General features: G+C 37.1%; 5 protein-coding genes and 1 non-coding gene across 7 annotated transcripts; 3 read left to right on the top strand and 3 right to left on the bottom strand.

The window, feature by feature from the left end:
* The first annotated feature begins 807 nt into the window (after positions 1–807).
* LOC121242771 (MYB-like transcription factor EOBI) lies at positions 808–2,487 on the top strand. The gene is made up of 3 exons (XM_041140726.1): positions 808–1,014; positions 1,407–1,536; positions 1,626–2,487. Exons 1-3 carry the CDS (start codon positions 858–860, stop codon positions 2,113–2,115), a joined length of 777 nt encoding a protein of 258 aa, XP_040996660.1. The 5' UTR covers positions 808–857; the 3' UTR covers positions 2,116–2,487.
* A 1,768-nt stretch (positions 2,488–4,255) lies between these two features.
* Positions 4,256–7,017, top strand: LOC121242738 (pentatricopeptide repeat-containing protein At1g28690, mitochondrial-like). Its single transcript, XM_041140686.1, has one exon. The coding sequence runs from the start codon at positions 4,326–4,328 to the stop codon at positions 6,216–6,218; it is 1,893 nt and encodes a 630-aa protein (XP_040996620.1). The 5' UTR covers positions 4,256–4,325; the 3' UTR covers positions 6,219–7,017.
* Positions 7,018–7,087: 70 nt separating this feature from the next.
* Positions 7,088–11,165, bottom strand: LOC121242748 (probable folate-biopterin transporter 9, chloroplastic). Its single transcript, XM_041140697.1, has 3 exons — positions 10,207–11,165; positions 7,574–8,901; positions 7,088–7,425 (listed from the first exon to the last, which is right to left on the bottom strand). The coding sequence occupies exons 1-2, from the start codon at positions 10,700–10,702 to the stop codon at positions 7,748–7,750; spliced, it is 1,650 nt and encodes a 549-aa protein (XP_040996631.1). The 5' UTR covers positions 10,703–11,165; the 3' UTR covers positions 7,088–7,425; positions 7,574–7,747.
* Positions 11,166–12,089: 924 nt separating this feature from the next.
* LOC121242756 lies at positions 12,090–13,993 on the bottom strand. 2 transcript variants are annotated; one of them, XM_041140706.1, is made up of 3 exons: positions 13,099–13,993; positions 12,736–12,855; positions 12,090–12,439 (listed from the first exon to the last, which is right to left on the bottom strand). In XM_041140706.1, exons 1-3 carry the CDS (start codon positions 13,831–13,833, stop codon positions 12,299–12,301), a joined length of 996 nt encoding a protein of 331 aa, XP_040996640.1. In that variant the 5' UTR covers positions 13,834–13,993; the 3' UTR covers positions 12,090–12,298. The 2 variants fall into 2 exon arrangements, with proteins under 2 accessions (XP_040996640.1, XP_040996648.1); XM_041140714.1 differs by having other exon boundaries at positions 12,091–12,439; positions 12,736–12,852; positions 13,099–13,963.
* A 74-nt stretch (positions 13,994–14,067) lies between these two features.
* On the top strand, positions 14,068–14,140 carry TRNAK-CUU. Its single transcript has one exon. It is a non-coding gene; the product is annotated as a tRNA-Lys (tRNA).
* Positions 14,141–14,490: 350 nt separating this feature from the next.
* Positions 14,491–19,340, bottom strand: LOC121242782 (haloacid dehalogenase-like hydrolase domain-containing protein At2g33255). Its single transcript, XM_041140731.1, has 5 exons — positions 18,829–19,340; positions 18,080–18,122; positions 17,493–17,553; positions 15,929–16,063; positions 14,491–14,959 (listed from the first exon to the last, which is right to left on the bottom strand). Exons 1-5 carry the CDS (start codon positions 19,172–19,174, stop codon positions 14,795–14,797), a joined length of 750 nt encoding a protein of 249 aa, XP_040996665.1. The 5' UTR covers positions 19,175–19,340; the 3' UTR covers positions 14,491–14,794.
* Positions 19,341–20,323: the final 983 nt, after the last annotated feature.

Here is a 20,323-nt window from a genome sequence, read left to right as displayed (position 1 = left end):
TTCCACCACCCACAAATATTTTATGTCCCATTTCCTAGCTTATGCTTTAGAGCTATTCATTTTTATATGGTCTAGAATCTAGATGCAAAAACGCAACTCACACGTGTCCCCAGGCCATGAGATGCCTATCAGCTTTCTCGTCTCACTTTAATCTGTATCGACGTATATAATTCTATGTAATTTATTTGGATCCTTTCTAGTGCATGTCACCCAATCCCTGAGCAGATCTTTGGATTCCTCAGATGACCTTGTGTATCACAAAATTATCATTATCAAGATGTCCATTAATTTCTTACCGCTTGATCAAAATTTATGGCTGCTTTATTGGTATGGTAGCTTTGGTAATAATCATCGAGTTCAGACCACAGAGTAACGGTGAGGATTTTTTCATACGGTTTGGACAGTGAGATGAGATGAGATGAGCTGAGCTGAATAAAATATTGTTAGAATATTATTTTTTAATATTATTATTGTTTTGAGATTTAAAAAAGTTGATTTTTTATTATATTTTGTATGAAAATTTAAAAAAGTTATAATGATGAGTGAAAAAAGTAGAGTGTTTGCGTATCCAAATGAGGTAATTTAACTTGGCCTATGCATTAAAAAATAGGGAAAAATAAAAAATGAATGATGTGTATTTTGATCATTTTACAAATGCTGATGGCATGGTATTCGCATTGATCATTCGTACCTTAAACAGTAGTTGAAAATGACTTCAAATTGAGTGATGGGATGAAGAAAGGGGCTTTGGGGCATATATAAATATGCCACAAGCACTGACTCGAGGTGCCATAGAATTTGGAAGACGGGAATTACCTAAGCGCCATCCAAAGCTTCTGCTTTTTTTTTTTTTTTACATGAACTTTGGGGTAATGGCTGGCCATTTGGGTTGGGGTTTAATAGGAGAGGAGGGTTGGAGGAAGGGACCCTGGACTTCTGAGGAAGATAGCTTGCTTATTGAGTATGTCAGGCTGCATGGTGAAGGACGATGGAACTCTGTTGCTAGGCTTGCAGGTAACTTTACTCGGCTGCATTGATACTTGCCCAAATTCTACCTATCTATATAAATATATGCATGGGAATGTGAAAAAATGTGACTGGTTTGGACTTTTAACACTCTGAATATTATGCTCATTAGAAGTTCCTTCAGGGTAATGGGGTTAGAGAAAAAGTAGACAGCCTAATTGCAGCTGTGAAATACGTGGGAAAGACTTTCTTTTTAGACTATTTATAGTGGTTACTCTTGCATACAAGTACTTCTCTTGTTTTGGCTGATTATAGTTCATTCCTTTTTGGTTGTTGTCATCCTGTTACCAAATTGTTGCTATCGTAGTCCCACGATCTAGGCCTATTTTCCTAGTTTTTGGATTGAGGGATGACATATTTCTCTGTTTTTGGCTGTGCAGGGTTGAAAAGGAATGGAAAGAGCTGTAGACTGAGGTGGGTGAATTATCTGAGGCCAGACCTCAAGAGGGGGCAGATAACCCCTCATGAGGAGAGTATAATTCTAGAGCTGCATGCTAGATGGGGGAACAGGTACCTTAATTTCTTTATAATATGGTCTTAAAATTACTGATCTCAAAGACTTTTATGCTGATAGTTTCGTTCCTAAATCACAAATTCAGGTGGTCAACAATTGCTCGAAGCTTGCCAGGAAGAACTGACAATGAGATCAAGAACTACTGGAGGACCCATTTCAAGAAAAAAGCTAAAGTCCCTTCTGATGCCTCTGAAAAGGCAAAAACACGCCTGCTAAGGCGGCAGCAATTTCAACAACAGCAGCAACAGCAGCAGCTGCTACAACAACAACAACAGCAACAATTGCAACTGAATCAAGCGGACATGAAAAGGATCCTGGCCTTGCTCGATGAAAATGACCATAAGGCTACACCTGTACCTCAAGCAAGGCAGGAAATGAGCACCATGTATCCCAACACCACTGAAGAGCAGAGCTATTTCTATTCCTTGCTCAATAGCAATGTGCTTGTGCCTGAGGCCTCAAACGAGGACATAATATGGGATGGATTATGGATGGATGATGTCCATGGCAATTTCAATACAGCCAGCGCCACAACCAGAGCTAGTCTGCAGAATCTAGTCACTCCCTTTTGTTAAATCTTTGACTGGTTTCAGTTTTCTCGACTTACTGTATATCAACCACTACTTTATCACCAACTGGAGAAGGCTCTTAACTAGGAGCTTCCGGACTGATATGCACGCGTTTTGAAAAATCTGGGTTGTTAAAGATGCAATCCGGACAAAAATTATGTTTTTTTTTTTTTTAATCCAATAAAGTGGTGGGAAAAGTGATGCGTGTAACATTTTAACTTGATAATAGGGTTATCTTATTTGCTGTACTTTACTATCAGGATCGGAAAGCCCTCTGGGAAGTTGTATTACGTTTCAGCCTTCAGCTAGTGCCTTGTGGTGTCTTGCTGTAGGGGCTTTTGTGTTGATTCCTGGCAAGTACAAGATAAATACAAAGAAAAGAAGGCTTAATTTTGTACGTTTTCACTTTTCAGCATTTTGTTTTTTAGTGTTTTGCTTCTCTGTTTCTGCTCATACTTTTTGAGAAACAAATGGAAGAAGAAGTATATTTTTTAAAAAAAGATCTAAAGCACCAAAGAAACTAATTAAGTAAAGGGTTCATTTCTGTAACAGAGCATACCATTAACACTAATGCAACTCTGATTAGAACGTTAAACAAAGAAAGAGAGAAGAAAAAACAGAGCATATTCTGCATGCTTTATGCTTGTACAGCACATGTTGATCTTTCAGCGGATCCTTGTCGTCATGTTCTTTGTGCATGCTTGATGGTGTAAGTCAATACAAACGAAGCATGCTATCTTATTTTAATGTTTAATTAGATCATCAATCTTGTGTTCAGATTAGAATTAGATTTTTGAAGTTGCGGATATTTTTTTGTCTTTAACTTTTGTGATTTCTTGTAAAGTTTTTATTTCTTTTTAATTTTGAAAAGAATAGAGAAACAAGGAAAAAGATTGCTTACTTGGGTACCATGATAAGATAAGAAAGAGATAAAAGAAAGAAGAATTTGTGGAACTAATACGGTTTTGTTCAGACTTCTAAGACTTGTATTCACCAACAACAAAATTTAGAAGGTTACATATTTCTTTTGGGAGAAAATGATTTATACAGTTTTAGAGTATGTATTGTATAAACTTTGTGCACTTTTTTTTTTAAAAGGAAAAAATGAATAAATATAGGATACTCGTGAAAATATTAAATTTCTAATAATAGGTCTCACTTAAAAATAAAAATAAAAACATGCGAGATTTATACATCCTAAACTGTATTTAATATTACACTTTCTCGTCAATTTCAATTTCGCATATCCAAGTAAATTTATTTAAGACATAAATTGTAGAAAACAAAAATTCTAAGAAGACATAAATTCTCGAACTCAATTTATTTAAGACATAAATTGTAGATGGGTGCATGTATTTTTTGTTTTTGTTTTTTCCTTTGAAAACCAAAAATCTCATGCTGTATGTTTGGTTACTAGCCGAAAATTTTTTACGTGTCCTAATTTTAATGGAAGGCTGTTAATAATCAAAGATTAGTCGAACCACTTAGAGCACTCTCATTAGATTAGTCAAAGTTAAATGACATATTTGATGAATGTAAGAAAAATTTAACTTTTATCTATTTCATTCACATAAATCTCTACATTAGAATAGTTATTTTTTTATTATATAATAATAAAATAATATAAGATGAATTTCATTTCGGTTATTCGTATCAAATCTCCACATTAGATTATACATTAATTCATTATATAGTAATGAATAACTAATTATTTCAAAAATATTTAATTTTTTTAATTGTTAATTTATTTTATTTTATCACATTTTACTATTCTACCTATTATATATTAATTAATAATCATATTCTTATTAAATTAATATATTATTAACTCAAATTAATATATCAATTATGATAAAATATGTGATAGAAAGAAAGTGAGAGATAAATAATTAATAAAATCTGTATTTGATGTATGTACAATAATCTTTAAATTTGAAAAAATTTTTGAAAGTCACTGTAGTTAAATTCTAAATATTTAAAATTTAGCTAATTTAATGTAAGCATATTTTGCTCTCTAATAACTAAATATTTATTAAATTTAATTTTTAACTAATTCAATGAGAATACGAAGCGACTTTTGAATATGAAATGAGCTGAGAGTATCAAATCAGGCGTAAGAAAATGCTATACAAGACTTGAAATTGAGTCAAGAATTTGAGGGACTCGCAGTCGCTATATCCTGTTCTTTAGTCCCGCCAAATTCAATACAAACTCTGATGACCCTCTTCTCTGCACGCAAGACCTTTGCCCTCGCAATCTCCCGTAATTACGCTTCTACCACCGTCCCCCAGCTGCCCTTCACTCCCCTCCTCCATTCTCTCCTGTATGCAATAGACTGCCAATCCCTGAGCCTCAGCCAACAATGCCACACTCAAATTCTCACACATGGGCTCGGACAAAGCCCTTTCCTTGCCACCAAAATCGTCTCTGCTTACTCTATATGCGGAAGCTCAACTCGGTCAAGGCTCGTTTTCGACTCAGTTGAGTTCAAGAATGCGTACCTATGGAACTCATTGATTAATGGGTATTTGAAAAATCGTTTATATAATTACGCTTTTGATTTGTTCAACGAAATGTGCTCTAGTGATGAAAGGCCGGATGATTACACGCTTGCTACCCTCGCGAAAGTATCTGCCGAGATTGGAGATTCTATTGCTGGGAAACTGATTCATGGGAAGAGTTTGCGAATTGGGTTTCTTTCAGATATGGTTGTTGCCAATTCATTAATGTCAATGTACTGTAGATGTGGCCAATGTGAGGAATCCCGAAGATTGTTTGATGAAATGCCGAAAAGAAATTCAGGTTCTTGGAATGTATTAATAGCGGGATATGCTAGTTCGTGGGATCGCAGTTTTGATAAGGAAATGTGGGAAGCTGTAAAGTTTATGCAGAATGATGGGGTGAAACCCGATGGATTTACAGTTTCGAGCCTGCTGCCTGTTTGTGGCAGTGATACTGGAAGATGGGATCATGGGAGGGAACTTCATTGTTTTATTGTGAAAAATGTATTAGATTCAGGTTTGGGATCGGATGTTCACTTGGGGTGTTGTTTGATAGATATGTACTCGAGGAATAATAAAGTTATCATGGGTAGACGGGTTTTTGACAGAATGAGATGCAAAAATGTTTACGTTTGGACGGCAATGATCAATGGTTATGTTCAGGATGGAGCCTCAGATGAAGCATTCATTCTTTTTCACAATATGCAGGTGAAGGATGGAATAGAGCCCAACAGTGTGTCACTTGTGAGCATCCTTCCTGCTTGTGGCTCACATGGTGGTTTACTTGTGGGGAAACAAATTCATGGGTTCGCAATCAGAAAGGAGTTAGATAATTATCTGCCTTTGTGTAATGCTTTAATTGATATGTATTCCAAGTGTGGAAGTTTAGTTTGTGCAAGGAGAGTTTTTGAGGATGATTCTTTCTGTAAAGATGTAATCTCTTGGAGTTCAATGATTTCTGGGTATGGATTGCATGGAAGGGGAAAGGAGGCTGTCCTCTTATATGAGAAGATGCTCCAGCTTGGGATCAAACCAGACATGATAACAGTAGTAGGGGTTCTTTCTGCATGTGGAAGGTCAGGATTGGTGACTGAAGGCTTTAATATCTATAGCTCCGTGCTAAATGTGTATGGAATTGAACCAACAGTAGAGATGTGTGCTTGTGTGGTTGATTTGCTTGGCAGATCAGGCCAGCTTAATCAAGCTTTAGATTTTATTAAATCAATGCCCCTTGAACCTGGTCCAAGTGTTTGGGGGGCTCTTGTTAGTGCCTCTGTAATGCATGGGAATTCTGAGATGCAAGATCTGGCTTATAGGTGTCTTATTCAGGTAGAACCGAAGAACCCCTCAAATTATATCTCGCTATCAAATTTATATGCTACTTCTAGGAGATGGGATGTTGTAGCTGAAGTAAGAACAATGATGAAAGAAAGAGGTTTGAGGAAGGCTCCTGGCTGCAGTTGGATTAGCGTTAATGGCAACACCCATTGTTTCTATGTCGCTGATAAACTACATCCTTGCTCCAATTCAATCTATGAGATGCTTGATTACCTACTTCTGATAATGACGGGAGCTGGTTCTTCTCCTGATGTTGAAGATATGATATAGATGTCTTGGCATTTGATCAATTAATAGGATATTTCGTTGTTCCCAAGACGATCGTGGTGGTTGTGACTGGATTAAAGGTGCTATTTTTAGTACTCAATAACTTGATGATTGGAGCTCAGACTCAGTCACTTTGTGAGCTGAAAGGCTTGAGGCATACTCCTGAAACCTCACGTGACCAGAGGTTCCCGATGTGGGCTGGAAAGGCTTGGCAAATTTTCATTCAAAATAGGCCCTTATACGACGATTCTCTCCGCTTCACCCCAGAAGTGGGACCATAGTGTCGCTCGCAAGAGCAAGACACTGCAAGATTTCTCACTCAGCTTCATCCTATTTTACTAATTTCATTTTCATCCGCAGCCTCGATTCTTATTTGTTTTGCTTGTCAAACAGTGATCGACCATAGAAAAGGCAATTGATTCATTTCACTATGGAAATAAAGTTCTTGCAAATTTTGAAAAAATAAAATAAAAAATTGGCAGTAATGTTGCCTTGCTTGAAACGAAAGGAATCTGTGTTCAATGAACTCGCTTATTGACCTACTTTAATAGCTTTCTTAGCTAATATATTCTATGCATGTCTGGTCAATCTTCTGGGTGAATTGGGTTTTCTGCTCCCTATGAATCTGATCTGTGTTTGGGGACTGTTCTGTTTATATTAAGGTTTGGCTTGTAGGTTCCATCTTTATTAACTCCATGGTGGATGTTTCTATCCCAAGAATAAAATCCTTGGAAATATTCTAAATCCATGGTTTCCATTTGTGTCTGACGACCTAAGCAGACCCTGAGCTTAGAAACTTAAAACTTCCTCCCTTTGTACGTCACTACTGATTAATGTTTTTTCTTCTTAACTCCCACTTTTGCATCCGTTTCTCTGCAATGTATCCATGATCTCATGTATTGGATGCTCGAAACTTCAGCTTCTTGGTTCTTAATGTATTGTTGGACTAATCTCAAAAAAAATAACCAAAAGATAATGCCTACAAGAAATGAGTGAAATTGAAGGGGAACCGATATCCACAACTTCTAGTTTTTGTTCCCCCAACCTCCAGGAGAGGCATTCTGCTGCTAGCTCCCAGGAAGGGCCAGGGCCAGAGGTTTCTTTCTAAGACTCAGACGATTCAGATTATCCAGATGCCTTCTGCTTCACTGAGGCTTTCACATGGTGTCCCACAACACTTTTGGCAATGAAAATGAAGATTCCTTAGGACCTGATAAAAGGGTAATAATGAGGAACTCCTGATATTAGCATTCAGAAGTCTCAACTTAATAATAATACATTCATGAATCAGAATATTTTGATATAAAAAAATGATAGACTCCTTCCATGAGGCAAAACTCATGGCGGGAAAATCTTACCATTATGGTGGAAACAAGATAATCAAAACTCAGAGCCCATGTTGAGAGATGGAGCCTTGTTAAGGGCTTTGGTTGAGCATGAATACAATGAACGGGGATTGAAAAATTCAATGCTTCCTTTCTTCTATCCCATGTTCTCTTAAAAAAAAGTGACTGTAGAACTATTTAGCTTCTTCAACTCTGTGTCTCAGATTCTCTCTCCCGCCGATAAGCATAAACTGAACCAAAAACCATTCTTCCAACCCTTCTATTTCTTCGAGTTCTTTTACTCATACTTCTCTTCTTTTCCTTCTCAGCAACAGCTTCTGCCATGGGTATGCAATGAATCCATCCTAAAGGAATTAAAGCTGCAAGGAACTGTACCAGAATTCCCATAGGCAGGCTTGAGTAATCACTGGATGTTATTCCCATAAGAGAAGCCAATCCAACACCCAAAAATCCACTTATCATTGCTGATAAACAGAGGGCTGATGCTACGAAAGAAGTGAGAGATCCTTCACAACCCCGGGGACATAGACTTGCTAATAGCACTGAGAAGGGGAGGAGCCGAAATTGTGCAAGAGTTTCTGCTAAACCCGAAAAACATAGAGCAAACGCCTGATTGGGAATTCCAAATCTAAGATTGATCTGTTTTACTAAAACAAGGTCCAGAAGTAGGGAAGAAGCATACAAAATCTGCACAGCACCAATCAGTTTCCTCATGGGAACCTTCTTCCAATAACGATTATAAAGAACAGTTGTTGAAAGAAGAACCAACTGGCTAATCACTCGAGACATCCCAATGCTTGAAGCATCAATATGTAGACACCGCATTTGATAGCAAAAGATAGAACCTGAAAGAATTGGGACAACAGCAATAGAAGCTACAATCCAAGCTAGAGGGCGGGAAATACTCTTCTCACTAACAGCTGTTATTAGATCAGAGAACTGTTTCCTGATGATTCCTGACAAAGATTTCCTGGCAAGACAGCCATTCAATGGCTGTGGTAAACCCGGGGATTCCTCCCTTGTTGTCAAAGAAATCCCGAACTGAAGAGAAAGTAGAATTGCAAACACAATAAACATGGTTCTGGATGGTGCTTTCAGTAAGTAATATCCACCTATTAAGTTGCCTAAAATTCCACCGGCAGCTAAAGCCATAAATGCATAAGACTGAAGTCCATTTACTTTGTGTTTTTTGCCATACTCTGCAACAAGAGCATCTTTTGCAACTTCTGTAATGGATGCTCCAAGATTACCGAGAAGAACACAAGCCATGAGAGTTGGAAGGGATTCACCAGCAACAGGGATTAGTGCTAATGGCCCCCAAGACAAGACCTGCAAAAGAACTGAAAACTTTGCATTCTATCAGTATCTTTCATGGCATTTACATAGACTCTATGTCTAACTTGAAGCTTAGGCTGGTTTAAGCAAAAGAAAAAATTACCATTAAAAGTGGAAAAACATCATCCCTATTCACGGTTTGGATTGAAGACCATTTTTAGATTTTTCAAGTGGTTTTTGTATGGATTAGATGATATTCAATCCATATATTAAAAGCAAAACCATCTGAACTTAAACAATGTTTAACCCGTGTTTGAAGTGTATCATCCCTATTCACAGACATCAACAAGGAGCCCAACCCTTTTCAATTACACTGACGCAACTGTCCGGCAAGAGACCTACACACAGTGCCATAACTATTCTTTGTTCTCTCCCAGGTTTATCTTCTTTCCACCATTTTTCTGCGGGCACTCAGATTCCCCCTGCCATTCAACTACTATTTTCTTCCTGCCACTTCAGTAGTTTTTACTCTATTCTCTTCCTACCACTTCAATATTTTTAATCAATCATTCAAAAAATATACCAATGATTGATATAACCCACCACTACGACAGTCCTCATAAAAATTTAAAAAAACTATGTTTTACATCCTAACACATTTTCAATGGGACCCACCATCTCTTACAAAATCCAAATAAAACATCTTCACTCAAACTATTTCACTACTATTCATAAAATCTAAGGTGGTTTTAGCATCCAAACAAGGCAAGATACAGAATAAGGATTGATTTACATTGCTAGTAGAATTCTAAGAACAAATCACAATAATTATGTCATCTAGAAAGAAACAATTCCAAGAATGGCATGCATGACAAAATCAGAATCTTGAGATATTAATATAAGATTTTCGTTTCTATGGCTTCACCCAAATTGAACTAGCCCTTTTAAGGTTTGAGAAGACTTACACAACTGAAATATATAGTCGCCGAAATTCACCCAAACATTTTTTTAATTCCAAGAAATCCGAAACCTTCAGTCATCTTTTACCTTTTTTTTTTTTTTTTTATTCTCTTTCAAAAAATGATGCAAATAAATTGAATCAAAGGCACAGGTAAGTTGGGAAAAGGAGCAAGAAAGCAAAACCAAACAAAGAAAAGAATAAAAGAAAAATGGAATCTAAACCACCACCTTTAAAGCAGAAGAAATAGAAATGAATTGGCAATAAAAAGACACATCAAACTTAAAACTAATATATAGGGCAAGAAATTTAGGAACAAATTTTGAAAGGAAGCAGACCAAACGAACATGAAAAAAACTGGAAATAAACTAGAAATTTATAACGGAGACGAGGCAAAGAGATGCGAACTAACCTCCAATGGAAACATAGGGTATTCTTCGAGCGCCACCAATATAAAAAGCATCCGACAATAATCCGTAGAGAGGCTTAGCAACCATGGGCAGGTTACCGGCATGTTGTACCAGCTGCAATGTTGAAGGGTGCATGTTAAGGTAGTGAGCCATGTGGAAGTTGAGAGCGAGCCATGGGAAACACCTAAAACCCTGCATCCAATAGCCAAACCCACACAAAAGCAACACTTGCCGGCTATTCACTGAGGAAGTTCCTCTTCTCTCCTCGTATCCCTTCTGTTCCACGCTTTTTTTGAAATAGAATTGAGTTGGGTTCACAGTAATGGGGTCTCTGAAACGGGTTCCGGGTTTTGCGGATTCGTTAAGGATGTTAGGTTTGTGACGATGGAAACAAAGGATGGACATGGAGTTGGAGAGAGAGAGCTTTGGTGGGGGCTTATGGAATTTTGGTATTACTGTTGCAGAGGTTTTTTGAGTAGAAACTGATGGGTAAATCATGGCTTTGGGTATTGGTATTAGACTCAGAGTAAGAGCTTAAAACCTTCTAATCTAGAGAAAACGAAAACTGAGGTCTGAGGGTTACTTCATGCAGTATCGAATCTCTAATTGACCAGAGTATAATTTAAGCTTATAGCATATACCCACTTGTGAATTGCTCAAAGGAGAAGAAAGAACAAATTAAATGTAAAGCCAAAAAAGAAAAAGAAAAATAATATAAATTAAATGTAGGAGAAAGGGTGAATGAGGAGAGGGATCTAGAAGAGAATGGGAGAGGGTTCTCGTGATTTCGGAAAACAGAACAGAAGAGATACCCTGTTTTGTTTTCTCGATGTTATTGGGTTCGTCGGTTCGTCCACTTGTCGTTTTCATAGCGGCGAAGGATCTTTAAAGCCCCACCGAAAGGGCACGCGCCACCACGCTCTCTCCAGTTTTAAGAGATTGGGACAACACCAGCAACGCAGGTATTGGTCATTTTCTCGGACTTTTTATCAGATGGTGATAGAGACAGCTACGTGCGATACGAAAGCTGTCTACTCGGCGTCGGCATCGGCGTTATATACCGTTGATATCAACACTTGAGCATTTGTGTCCTATTTTAAGTTGAACAATGCTATTTTGACACGCATTCACGTGATAATTTTATTTATAATATTTAAATTTTAAATTTTATTTTTAAGTTAAATTATGTGCCATTAATATGTGTGATATAAAGATATTTAAATAGATTATTCATTTAACCATCTTTCTATTTATCTTTAAAATTTTGAAACTATGGATTTGAAGAAATCTCCAAATATTATTTTATTATTTTTTTTCTCTTCAGCCTATTAAAATTAATTTTGTGAAATTTATATTAAGATGATTTTGATATATAAAATTTATATTAAGTTAATGATACAAAGTGTTTTTTAGTACATATTAATATTTATTAATAAAATTGATCATTTTAATATATGAAATTGATAATATTTTAATATATGAAATTGGTCATAAATACCTTATACAACTATTATATAAAATAATACATTATATATTTAAAAATATATATACGGTCGGTCTATTTATGAATGCCCTATGCCATAAGCTCTCAACATAACATTTGTATTAGTTAATTACTACCTAGTTGATTTGTTTTTTTAACACCAAAAAATAAACACCAACAGATAGCAGCACGAAAATTCCAATGATCGTTTATATTTCCATTGACGCAATCCAAGTTGGAAGCACACAACCCAACGAGTTGATTAGAAATTCATCCACAAACCAACAATATCCGTAAGAATTCTATGAAAAGATGTATAAAAACAGGGACCCAAGAGTTACAAGTACTACAACTTGTAAAAAATCTTTGCAAAAAGAAATGAAACCCAAGAATAATGAGTACTTATCTGAAAATGTGAGACTAGAAAAATCCAAAAAAGAATTGACGAACCTGAGAATGTCAGGCACTGTGACTGATGTAGATTGAACAGGCATCAAGCAAAGAATCTAAAAGATTTGAAAAAAGAAAATCATAACCATGCATGATTAGTAAACTATGTTTTCACAGTAGTGAGTATCTTCCTTTTGGGCCAGGCCTGATGCCTGCTCAATCTACATGAGCTTGTAGTAACAGTCTCTTCCAGAGAGAAGAATCTGATAGCCTTTGCCACAGGGACACTTGAAACGAACGGTTAGGCCCTCCCCTACCCTCTCCACGAACACAGATTCTTCAAAATCTGGCAAAGGATCATCCTGCAACAAAAAATGATTAGCTTATTCATCACCCACATCAAATTTAATGCCTTGTAATCTAAAACGACGAAAATGGAAGTAACAAAAGGAAATGTACGAATTTTATGCTTGGTGGCAGAGAGAGCGCGCGAAAATAGATAGAAGAAATTACAACCGAAAAGAAGAACCTCGTTTCTCATTAACCGACCCTAATTTCCGTGAGATTTTCATATCTAGAAATAAAAGAAATTACATTTTTTTTTTTTTCAATTTTTGTAGGGAGCCAAACAGGGATTTAGCTTAAAAAAATACCAAACCTTTGTTGCGGCATTATTATATTCAGCGCCTCCATCTTCTTCTTCTTGCTGTTCACGGATGACCTGCTCACACCACTTGTTCATCTCGTTCATGCGATCCTTCATCCTTCTCAGCCTCTTCTATTACCCAAAACAAAGTTAAAGCCCGCAAATTTTTTTTATAGGCATTTTTTTTTTTTTTTTATAGGTAAGTTAAGCCCGCACATTATTCGATAAAAATCACAATTCACTTGAAACCAACGAAGCTCAATAAACAGTAACAAAGATTGATGATTTCAGATTAAACCCAACGATTTCAAGAACCATTTTCTCTGATCAAACAGTAAAAGAAGTGTAATACAAAACCGAAAGCGAGGTATAAACCTTGGAGTTGGGGGTCTTCTCTTTGCTCAAACCCCCGCTTGCATCCCCAGAGCTCGAGGACCATGGGTGGGTCTTCGCCGTTGACGGATTCGGGTCCGAAATCGACCGACGCAGAGTCGGAGGAAGAGGAGGCAACCGGGAATTCGACGGCGGTGTGACCTGAATGACACCAGTCCTCGCATGCTCCGGGGAATGAGGGTTCGAGTTGAGGACGGGGAAACCTGACTCAGCAGCAAGGGAATCCATCGGAGGCAGGACAACAGCGTTCTTGGAGGGGGGGGAGTTGAAAGGGTCAGAAGCGGAGCGACAGAGAACAGGGTGGAACAGGGGCAGGGAAGGAGGTTGGGTTTGGGCAGGAGCGGAGGGGGGTAGGGAGAGCTTGGAGAAGCCGAGGAGGGTGAGGTAGTCCTGGTCGAGGAAGAGCTTCTTGGGCTTGGTGGGTTCGGAGTTGGAGGAGGGGATGGTGGTGGTGAGGGAGTCTTGGAAAGAAGAAGAAAGGGAGGGAGGGCGGCGTTTGAAGGAACGAGTGCAGCCGCAAGTGGAGCAAGCCTTGTGGTGGTGGTGGAGGTGGTCGTCGGGTTTGGAGCTGAAGTTGCTGTTGCTGTTGAGGCGGAGCAAAGCGAAGTTGTTAGCCTCCAACGAGTCATGCAAATCATGATCAATATCAGGGACATGTAGCAAAGAGGGTGGTGGTTCTTGATGAATTAAAAGGTTACTGTCATCGGGATCACTCATTGTGGGGGCAGGTGGTTGGTGATCTTTTTTGGATCTTGGGATTTTGATCTCTCCTCTCAAGCTCTCTTTCTTTGCCTATTGTTTCTCAATTCGCTGTTCTTCTGGGAGAGGGAAAACGAGAATTTTGATAGGGTGGCGTCCAACCTTTTTTTTATACGTACGGGTGGGGAAGAAGAGTCTGAGCGCGTACTCTGATTTTATACTTCACTACAAAAAATAAGAGAAATAAACACAGCCCGTCTAGCTCAGCCGGTAGAGCGCAAGGCTCTTAACCTTGTGGTCGTGGGTTCGAGCCCCACGGTGGGCGTGTAAACTTTTTCATTTTATTTTCTTTATTTATTTGGAAGTACTGTTAGGTCCCAAAGGAGTTCAAAATCCATTTTTTATTATTTTTCCTTTTTTTATTTTTTTAGAGAAATGATAGTTACAGTCGTGAATACACAAACGTCGTGCAATCATTTTGAAAAAAATGAATAAATACATGACCCATATAAAAAAAAAAATTTAATAGTAGACCTTACTTTTTTTCAAAGCACACTCCATAACTATATGTAGCATTACTTTTTTTTTTTTTAATTTTTTTTACTTTCTCAAGGTTAGCTAGGCACAAGACAACCACTGTCACTGAAGGATATATCTTTGAGAAATTTACAAGTAGTGCACAAAAACAAGAAGTCAACAGTATTGCATCCAAATAACATGAGTTGCTGAACACCATATACAGTACATGACAACACCAAGATGGGTTATTAATGTTTCTGCAAAAGGTTCTTTGTCATTGGATGCATCAATTTGGTAATTTCCCAAACTAATGGGTTATATTAAGTACCGAAATAGAAACTGAAATCTTCAACTCAGGTTTGGACAGAAGACCAACCCTCATATTTTGCTAAATAATACCACTTATTGTCAATATCCTCTACCTTCGTGGTCAAATCTCCGTTGGTCAAAGCTATGGACATTATGGCGCCAGGTCGAAATGTTCATTCAATAGTGAGTAAACTTCATTAAGGGAAGACACCTTGAAATCTGGCTTTAGATCCACATTAGCATAAACAGGGGAGTCATACCTCCCTGTTTCATCAAGCAAGCAGGTAAATGCTCCCGCTTGCTTCCCACAAGCAACCTGTAAAAGTTAGGTAAATGTAACCACTTCCTCTCCATTTTGGGCACTGAATGATAAAAGAAAAAAGAAAAAAGCTCTCTAAAACCCAATAAAGCAACATGTATAGAACATGAACACAAGCAAGCAAAATATTATACAACTCAGCAAGTTAGAAGCATGTGCCATGACAAGTCAGATGGTCCAAATTGCAATGATCTGAATCTTCTTTTATACAAAGGATCGTGCTACGTCCACCGCTCCCAGTTACTGCTGGGAGCTACCGTTAGTATAATTGTTCACCACCGCTCCCAGTTACTGCTGGGAGCTACCGTTATTATAATTGTTCATTCTTCTTTTTGTTGTGTTTTTTTACATGTATTTTTTTATACTTTTAAATATTTTTAAAAAAATAAAAAAAATCACAATATTATTAAAAAATATTTTCGTAATCACTGAGTAAAAAAAAATTATAAAATAAAATAAAATACTTCCTTAATCACTAAGTAAAATAGTTCCCGTTAGTTATTTGATGTTTTTTTTTTTTTTTGCCTTTTCTTACATATATTTTTTTAACACTTCTAAATATATATTTTTAAAAAAATCACAATATCATTAAAATATATTTTCTTAATTATGAAATAAAAATAAAACAAAAAAAATATTTAGCATTATCCTTATACAAATATTTAACTTGGGCCCATCTTCCATTGATTATACGTCATCAAAATGCGTTGTGTTCTTCCTATTTTGAAGCACACAAGAAATATGTACACACAAGGTGTATGACATACATAAATAAATGCATACACATATCACAGACTTTGAAGAAGAAAAAAAGACTCCCATTAACAAGCAAAAAACAAAAGGGGCATAAAGGATACTAAATAAAAGCAGCAAAATAAACCAAAAAGGCACTTAAAAAAAGCATCAAGTAGATAATAAAAAAAGCAATTCTCAAAAATAAAATGCAGAAAGAAGGAAAGAACCCACATCATCCTTAAGACTATCGCCAACCATCATTACTTCATTTGGTAGAACTTCCCAGACCGAACAGATATGCAGTAGGGGTGCTGGATCTGGTTTATAAGGACGGAATTCCCTGCTAAGAGCTGGACAAAATGTAATCTGCAAAGGAAATCAGAGTGAACAGGGTAAATCTTAATTGGGGAGGGGGAGGCGGACACAAAATTGAATCTAGTTTTATCTTCTTCTTTTTTCATAAGTAACACAGTTCTCCTTAAGGCTGGTCCATAAAGACCAGATTATCAAGATTTTGTGTGTATACGTATATATGTATTTTTTTATGACGGGGGAACCACCCCACAGCAGAGCCCTTAGGACTCACCCATGGAACCTAAACCCCCGAGGAGACTAGCACAGCAACCCACCGCTGTGGCCTCCCATTTAAATCGCAGTTTGATCCCAGGGAGAATCAAACCTATGACATGGGGCTCAACATGGACAAACCAGCACGAAGAGAAGCTTCATAGAGTAATATGCAGTTTTTTTCAATGACATGGAACCTCACTAAGGCAAGGCCCTTCAAACCCAACCTTGGAGAACAAACCCCAGATACACGACCCCACCCGCCAAAATTGGGGTGTAATTGGTTCGGTTTGGTCCGGTTTTGGACATATTTTGGAACCGAACCTGTCTAAGTCAGTTTTGGAATTCTGAAAACCGATACAGACCGGTTCAATTCAATTTTACAAAGTGTGATTCGGTTTTGGGCTTTTTTGTTGGGCTAATTGGTTTTAATGACCCAAATGAAAAAATTATACCAAAAATGTGTAAAAATGCACTTATAAAAAATGTATTTATCCTTGATATACATATATATATATATATCAAAAGTGTACTCTTATTCGTATACCATATTATATATGTAATTATGTAACTTAATATATAAGGATAAATAATAACATATTAATAACTTAATATTAATATTTACATCTAAGAGTAAGTTTATATCAAGGAAGCATAAATAATAAGATTAAAAGTTCATGAATATTATTTGTAAGATGTATACTATATTTTTTTTAAGTATAAGATGTATACTATATAATAGCATATAATATATATATTATATACTATAAAAAATTAAAAATATATATATTTTCAGTTTGTCAAAATCGGTTCCTAGGAACCGAAACCGACCAACCCGGCTGTGAACCGGAACAGGTTTTTTCTTACACCCCTAGCCAAAATCATGCATTAGGTAATCAAGGGGAACTCCTACTGCATAAAACCTAGGATGTCTGAGTCTACAACACATCCCAAGTTCACCCTTTGATCACTAGGCTGCACCATGATGGATAATATACATGAAATAGGGAAATCAATTATTTTTGGTGAAACAAAAAGGACAGTATTAAAATCACAAATAGTAATTAGCTTTACTTAAAAGGGGAAAAAAAGCACTTTGTATAACTCCATGGAATTGGATATAATGAGACAATGTGAGAACAAGAAGATACCATATGCATTACAGATAAATAATTTCATGACCAACAATTTTTAACACAACATTAGATTGGACACTTGATAAACTTACCCCAAACCGTTTATGAAACAAATCAACAGATTCCTTAACATTGCGAGTAATTAATCCCCTTCTGAAAATTGATATAAACAAATAAATCAGAATTTATCACTATAGCTTGGAAATATAATTCTGACATGATACTTGTCAGTAAATGTCCCTACATTAAAAGAAGATATGGTAGTAATGAACTTTACGTGTATATTTTGCAAGCAGAACATGTGGGTTAAGAAGTTTCTCGACCTTGCTACTTGGTCATGGACGAAAAGTCTGGAGCATTGCTATTGCTCGCCAGACATCATTGGTCACAACTAAACGGGCTAAGAATAAGGGTTCACAGGATGCCTATAATATAGACTAGCCAAATTGAATTACGTGGAGTCATGCCAAATAGCCCCATAAGACTAGCTTGAAGAGATTCTTATTGGATGCTTATTGTATATGGAAGTGAATGCACACAACCTAAACCAACAACCAAAGTTTTCGGGAAAAAAGTCGCAAACTTCAGTAGCCACGGGAAAAAAAATGCATCCGCATATTCAAGATAATCATAAATGATAAGAAAAAATAAGAAAGACCGACACCACACTGAATTTCACCTTAGTTGTTTTGAATCAAGAAAGCCACAGAGTTCCGCTGCACCTGCAAGAATTATAACCAATATCAAACATGGAACATGTGAAATGAATGAAGAAAAATACTTATAAAAAAAACAATGAATGCAGACAAATGAACTACGCATAAATTAACTATATTTAGCTCAGCTGAAGAAAAAATTGATTTTTTACACTCAGTGGAATTACATATACAAACTTTGTACTCGAAAGAAGTAACCACCAACCTCAAGTGCTAATGGTTGTTTTTGTTATGACAAAACCAATACATCCCCCCGGGGGGAGGGGAAGAAAATGAGAGAGAACATACACAGTGGACGAAGAGTATAGGGACATAGCTTGAGGGCTAAAGACCCAATCATGGTTAGTGCGTAAATTGGTCTAGAAGCATATCCTTCCTCGTTTCCTAACATCAATACCCAAAAAAGAGCCCCGTTTGTGGTTATCATCTAAATAGTGCTGAAATTGGAAAAAGAATATTAAAAAAAAAAAATTGAATTCCATGAAAAATTATGACAAAGTCGCCCCCCCACGCCGCGTCCATCTTGTATTGCATTTTCTCATCAAACAAAATCAACAATTTTACAAAAACAAACGGAGACGACAAATTCTCTTCAAGGCTTTATTATTCTTTCCTATCAATTTCCTCCATTTTGTCAACGACCAACAGAAGAAAAAGCAACCAATACAAGTAATAAAATAGCATCCTATAAAGCAATATAACAATGCCTGACCGGGCATGATTTGGAGGCGATCGAGACCCTGGCGCTCGAAATCGGTGATGGTCTCGTAGGCCTTCTGCTGCTTATCGGGGCTCCAGTTCTCAATGTGGTGCAAGATGTCAATACCGGATGGGCTCTCCGCCTTGATTCGACGGTACTCGTCGCCGCCGAGCACAGCCTTGTACATTGCGGCGAAATCGATGGCGGGGACCGTCAGGGTTCCGTCCATGTCGAAGACGATGCCCTTGAGACGAGCCCTTGGAGTGGAAGTGGCGATGGTGGTGGTAAGATTGGCCATTGGAAACTGGGGTTTTGGGTGCAAGAAGAGAAGGGACTTGGATAAGGACGATAAGCGCATTGGGTATTTAAAAAGTGAGTATAGATAGAGTGGCGTATGGTGGCAGCGAGTACGAGGTGGAGGGTGTTGAGGTTGAGTTTGAGTTCGAGTTTGAGGGAGAAATCACCATTAGCGTGAAAGAACTGATAATGAGGCGAGAAAAATGTGCGAAAGGCATCTTGGTAGCTGTAGCTTACGGAATCTTTGGACATATGTTTGGGTGGTGAGAAAAAGACTTGTCGAATTCTTTCGTTGGGGTTCAACTTCAAAGTTCAATCAAGTACAAAACAGAAATGCTCAAATAGTATCCCGAATGCTTTTTTATTTTTTATTTTTTCTATTTAGTGATTAAAGTATTATTTTTTAATGATATTATGAATTTTTTATTTTTTTTAAATATTTCTGATAATTAAAAAAATACATAAATAAAATAAAATATACTATTCGATAGACTTAATCGAACTACTTAGCAGTAACACTGCACAATAAAAAAATATCAACGAGGTCATTACCGTATTATTCTATTCCGAATGAAAAAATATCGACACCACTCATTTGCATTTTCAAATGAGTTCTCGTACAAATCAACTACCCTTTCCATTACACACTTTCACTCATTGTAAGAAAGGAGTATTCATAGTAGACATCCATTTACCTCCTCTTGAGGGTTATAAAGTGACTCTTAAACCACTTCATGAGACTTGATGGCTGGCTCTTAATGACCAGCAAGGAGGTTACACTAGAGAAGCTATTTACATAGTCTCTCCCCCTCTTTGGAGAAGATACTTGGAAAAACAAGCTCTCTCTCAAATAGTTCTCTCTAGTCACGGCATCTAGGCTGTGGAATGTATGAGTATTGCTCTGGTATTATCACGTAGCACACTCCACCATTGATATGAAGATCGTGGATGAACAACGATGCTGGAGAATCCGTGGAACAACTGCATTAGATCCGAGATATTTCCTATGAGGTAATATCGCTTCCGCTGTATATTATGATCCAATATTTCTAAATTGGTATCAGAGCACGGATCGGTTGTTCTCGATTTATATTTGTCGTGCTCGTAGTGATTTCTTTTACGGAATATTTTTTTTTGTGATGTGAATTTTTCATGCACGATGATATGTAACCATTGTTGCCAACGAGTTGGTCGTTACAATGGTAGCATC

This window comes from Juglans microcarpa x Juglans regia, chromosome 1D, assembly GCF_004785595.1.
Source record: "Juglans microcarpa x Juglans regia isolate MS1-56 chromosome 1D, Jm3101_v1.0, whole genome shotgun sequence".
NCBI classification, from domain to species: domain Eukaryota; kingdom Viridiplantae; phylum Streptophyta; class Magnoliopsida; order Fagales; family Juglandaceae; genus Juglans; species Juglans microcarpa x Juglans regia.
This window is presented reverse-complemented; position numbering and strand designations above follow the sequence as displayed.

What these genes read in the sequence shown, in the direction of transcription:
- LOC121242782 (XM_041140731.1), bottom strand. Translation starts at nt 19,174, where the DNA reads ATGCGCTTATCGTCCTTATCCAAGTCCCTTCTCTTCTTGCACCCAAAA. An exon ending in CTTGATTCAAAACAACTAAG is followed by an intron (nt 17,554 to 18,079) that starts GTGAAATTCAGT and finishes ATCAATTTTCAG; the next exon opens with AAGGGGATTAATTACTCGCA. An exon ending in GCGATAGTCTTAAGGATGAT is followed by an intron (nt 14,960 to 15,928) that starts GTGGGTTCTTTC and finishes TAACTTTTACAG; the next exon opens with GTTGCTTGTGGGAAGCAAGC.
- LOC121242748 (XM_041140697.1), bottom strand. Translation starts at nt 10,702, where the DNA reads ATGATTTACCCATCAGTTTCTACTCAAAAAACCTCTGCAACAGTAATA. An exon ending in ACCCTATGTTTCCATTGGAG is followed by an intron (nt 8,902 to 10,206) that starts GTTAGTTCGCAT and finishes CAAAGTTTTCAG; the next exon opens with TTCTTTTGCAGGTCTTGTCT.
- LOC121242756 (XM_041140706.1), bottom strand. Translation starts at nt 13,833, where the DNA reads ATGAGTGATCCCGATGACAGTAACCTTTTAATTCATCAAGAACCACCA. An exon ending in AGAAGACCCCCAACTCCAAG is followed by an intron (nt 12,856 to 13,098) that starts GTTTATACCTCG and finishes TTTGGGTAATAG; the next exon opens with AAGAGGCTGAGAAGGATGAA. An exon ending in ATAATAATGCCGCAACAAAG is followed by an intron (nt 12,440 to 12,735) that starts GTTTGGTATTTT and finishes TTTTTGTTGCAG; the next exon opens with GATGATCCTTTGCCAGATTT.
- LOC121242738 (XM_041140686.1), top strand. Translation starts at nt 4,326, where the DNA reads ATGACCCTCTTCTCTGCACGCAAGACCTTTGCCCTCGCAATCTCCCGT.
- LOC121242771 (XM_041140726.1), top strand. Translation starts at nt 858, where the DNA reads ATGAACTTTGGGGTAATGGCTGGCCATTTGGGTTGGGGTTTAATAGGA. An exon ending in CTCTGTTGCTAGGCTTGCAG is followed by an intron (nt 1,015 to 1,406) that starts GTAACTTTACTC and finishes TTGGCTGTGCAG; the next exon opens with GGTTGAAAAGGAATGGAAAG. An exon ending in CATGCTAGATGGGGGAACAG is followed by an intron (nt 1,537 to 1,625) that starts GTACCTTAATTT and finishes TCACAAATTCAG; the next exon opens with GTGGTCAACAATTGCTCGAA.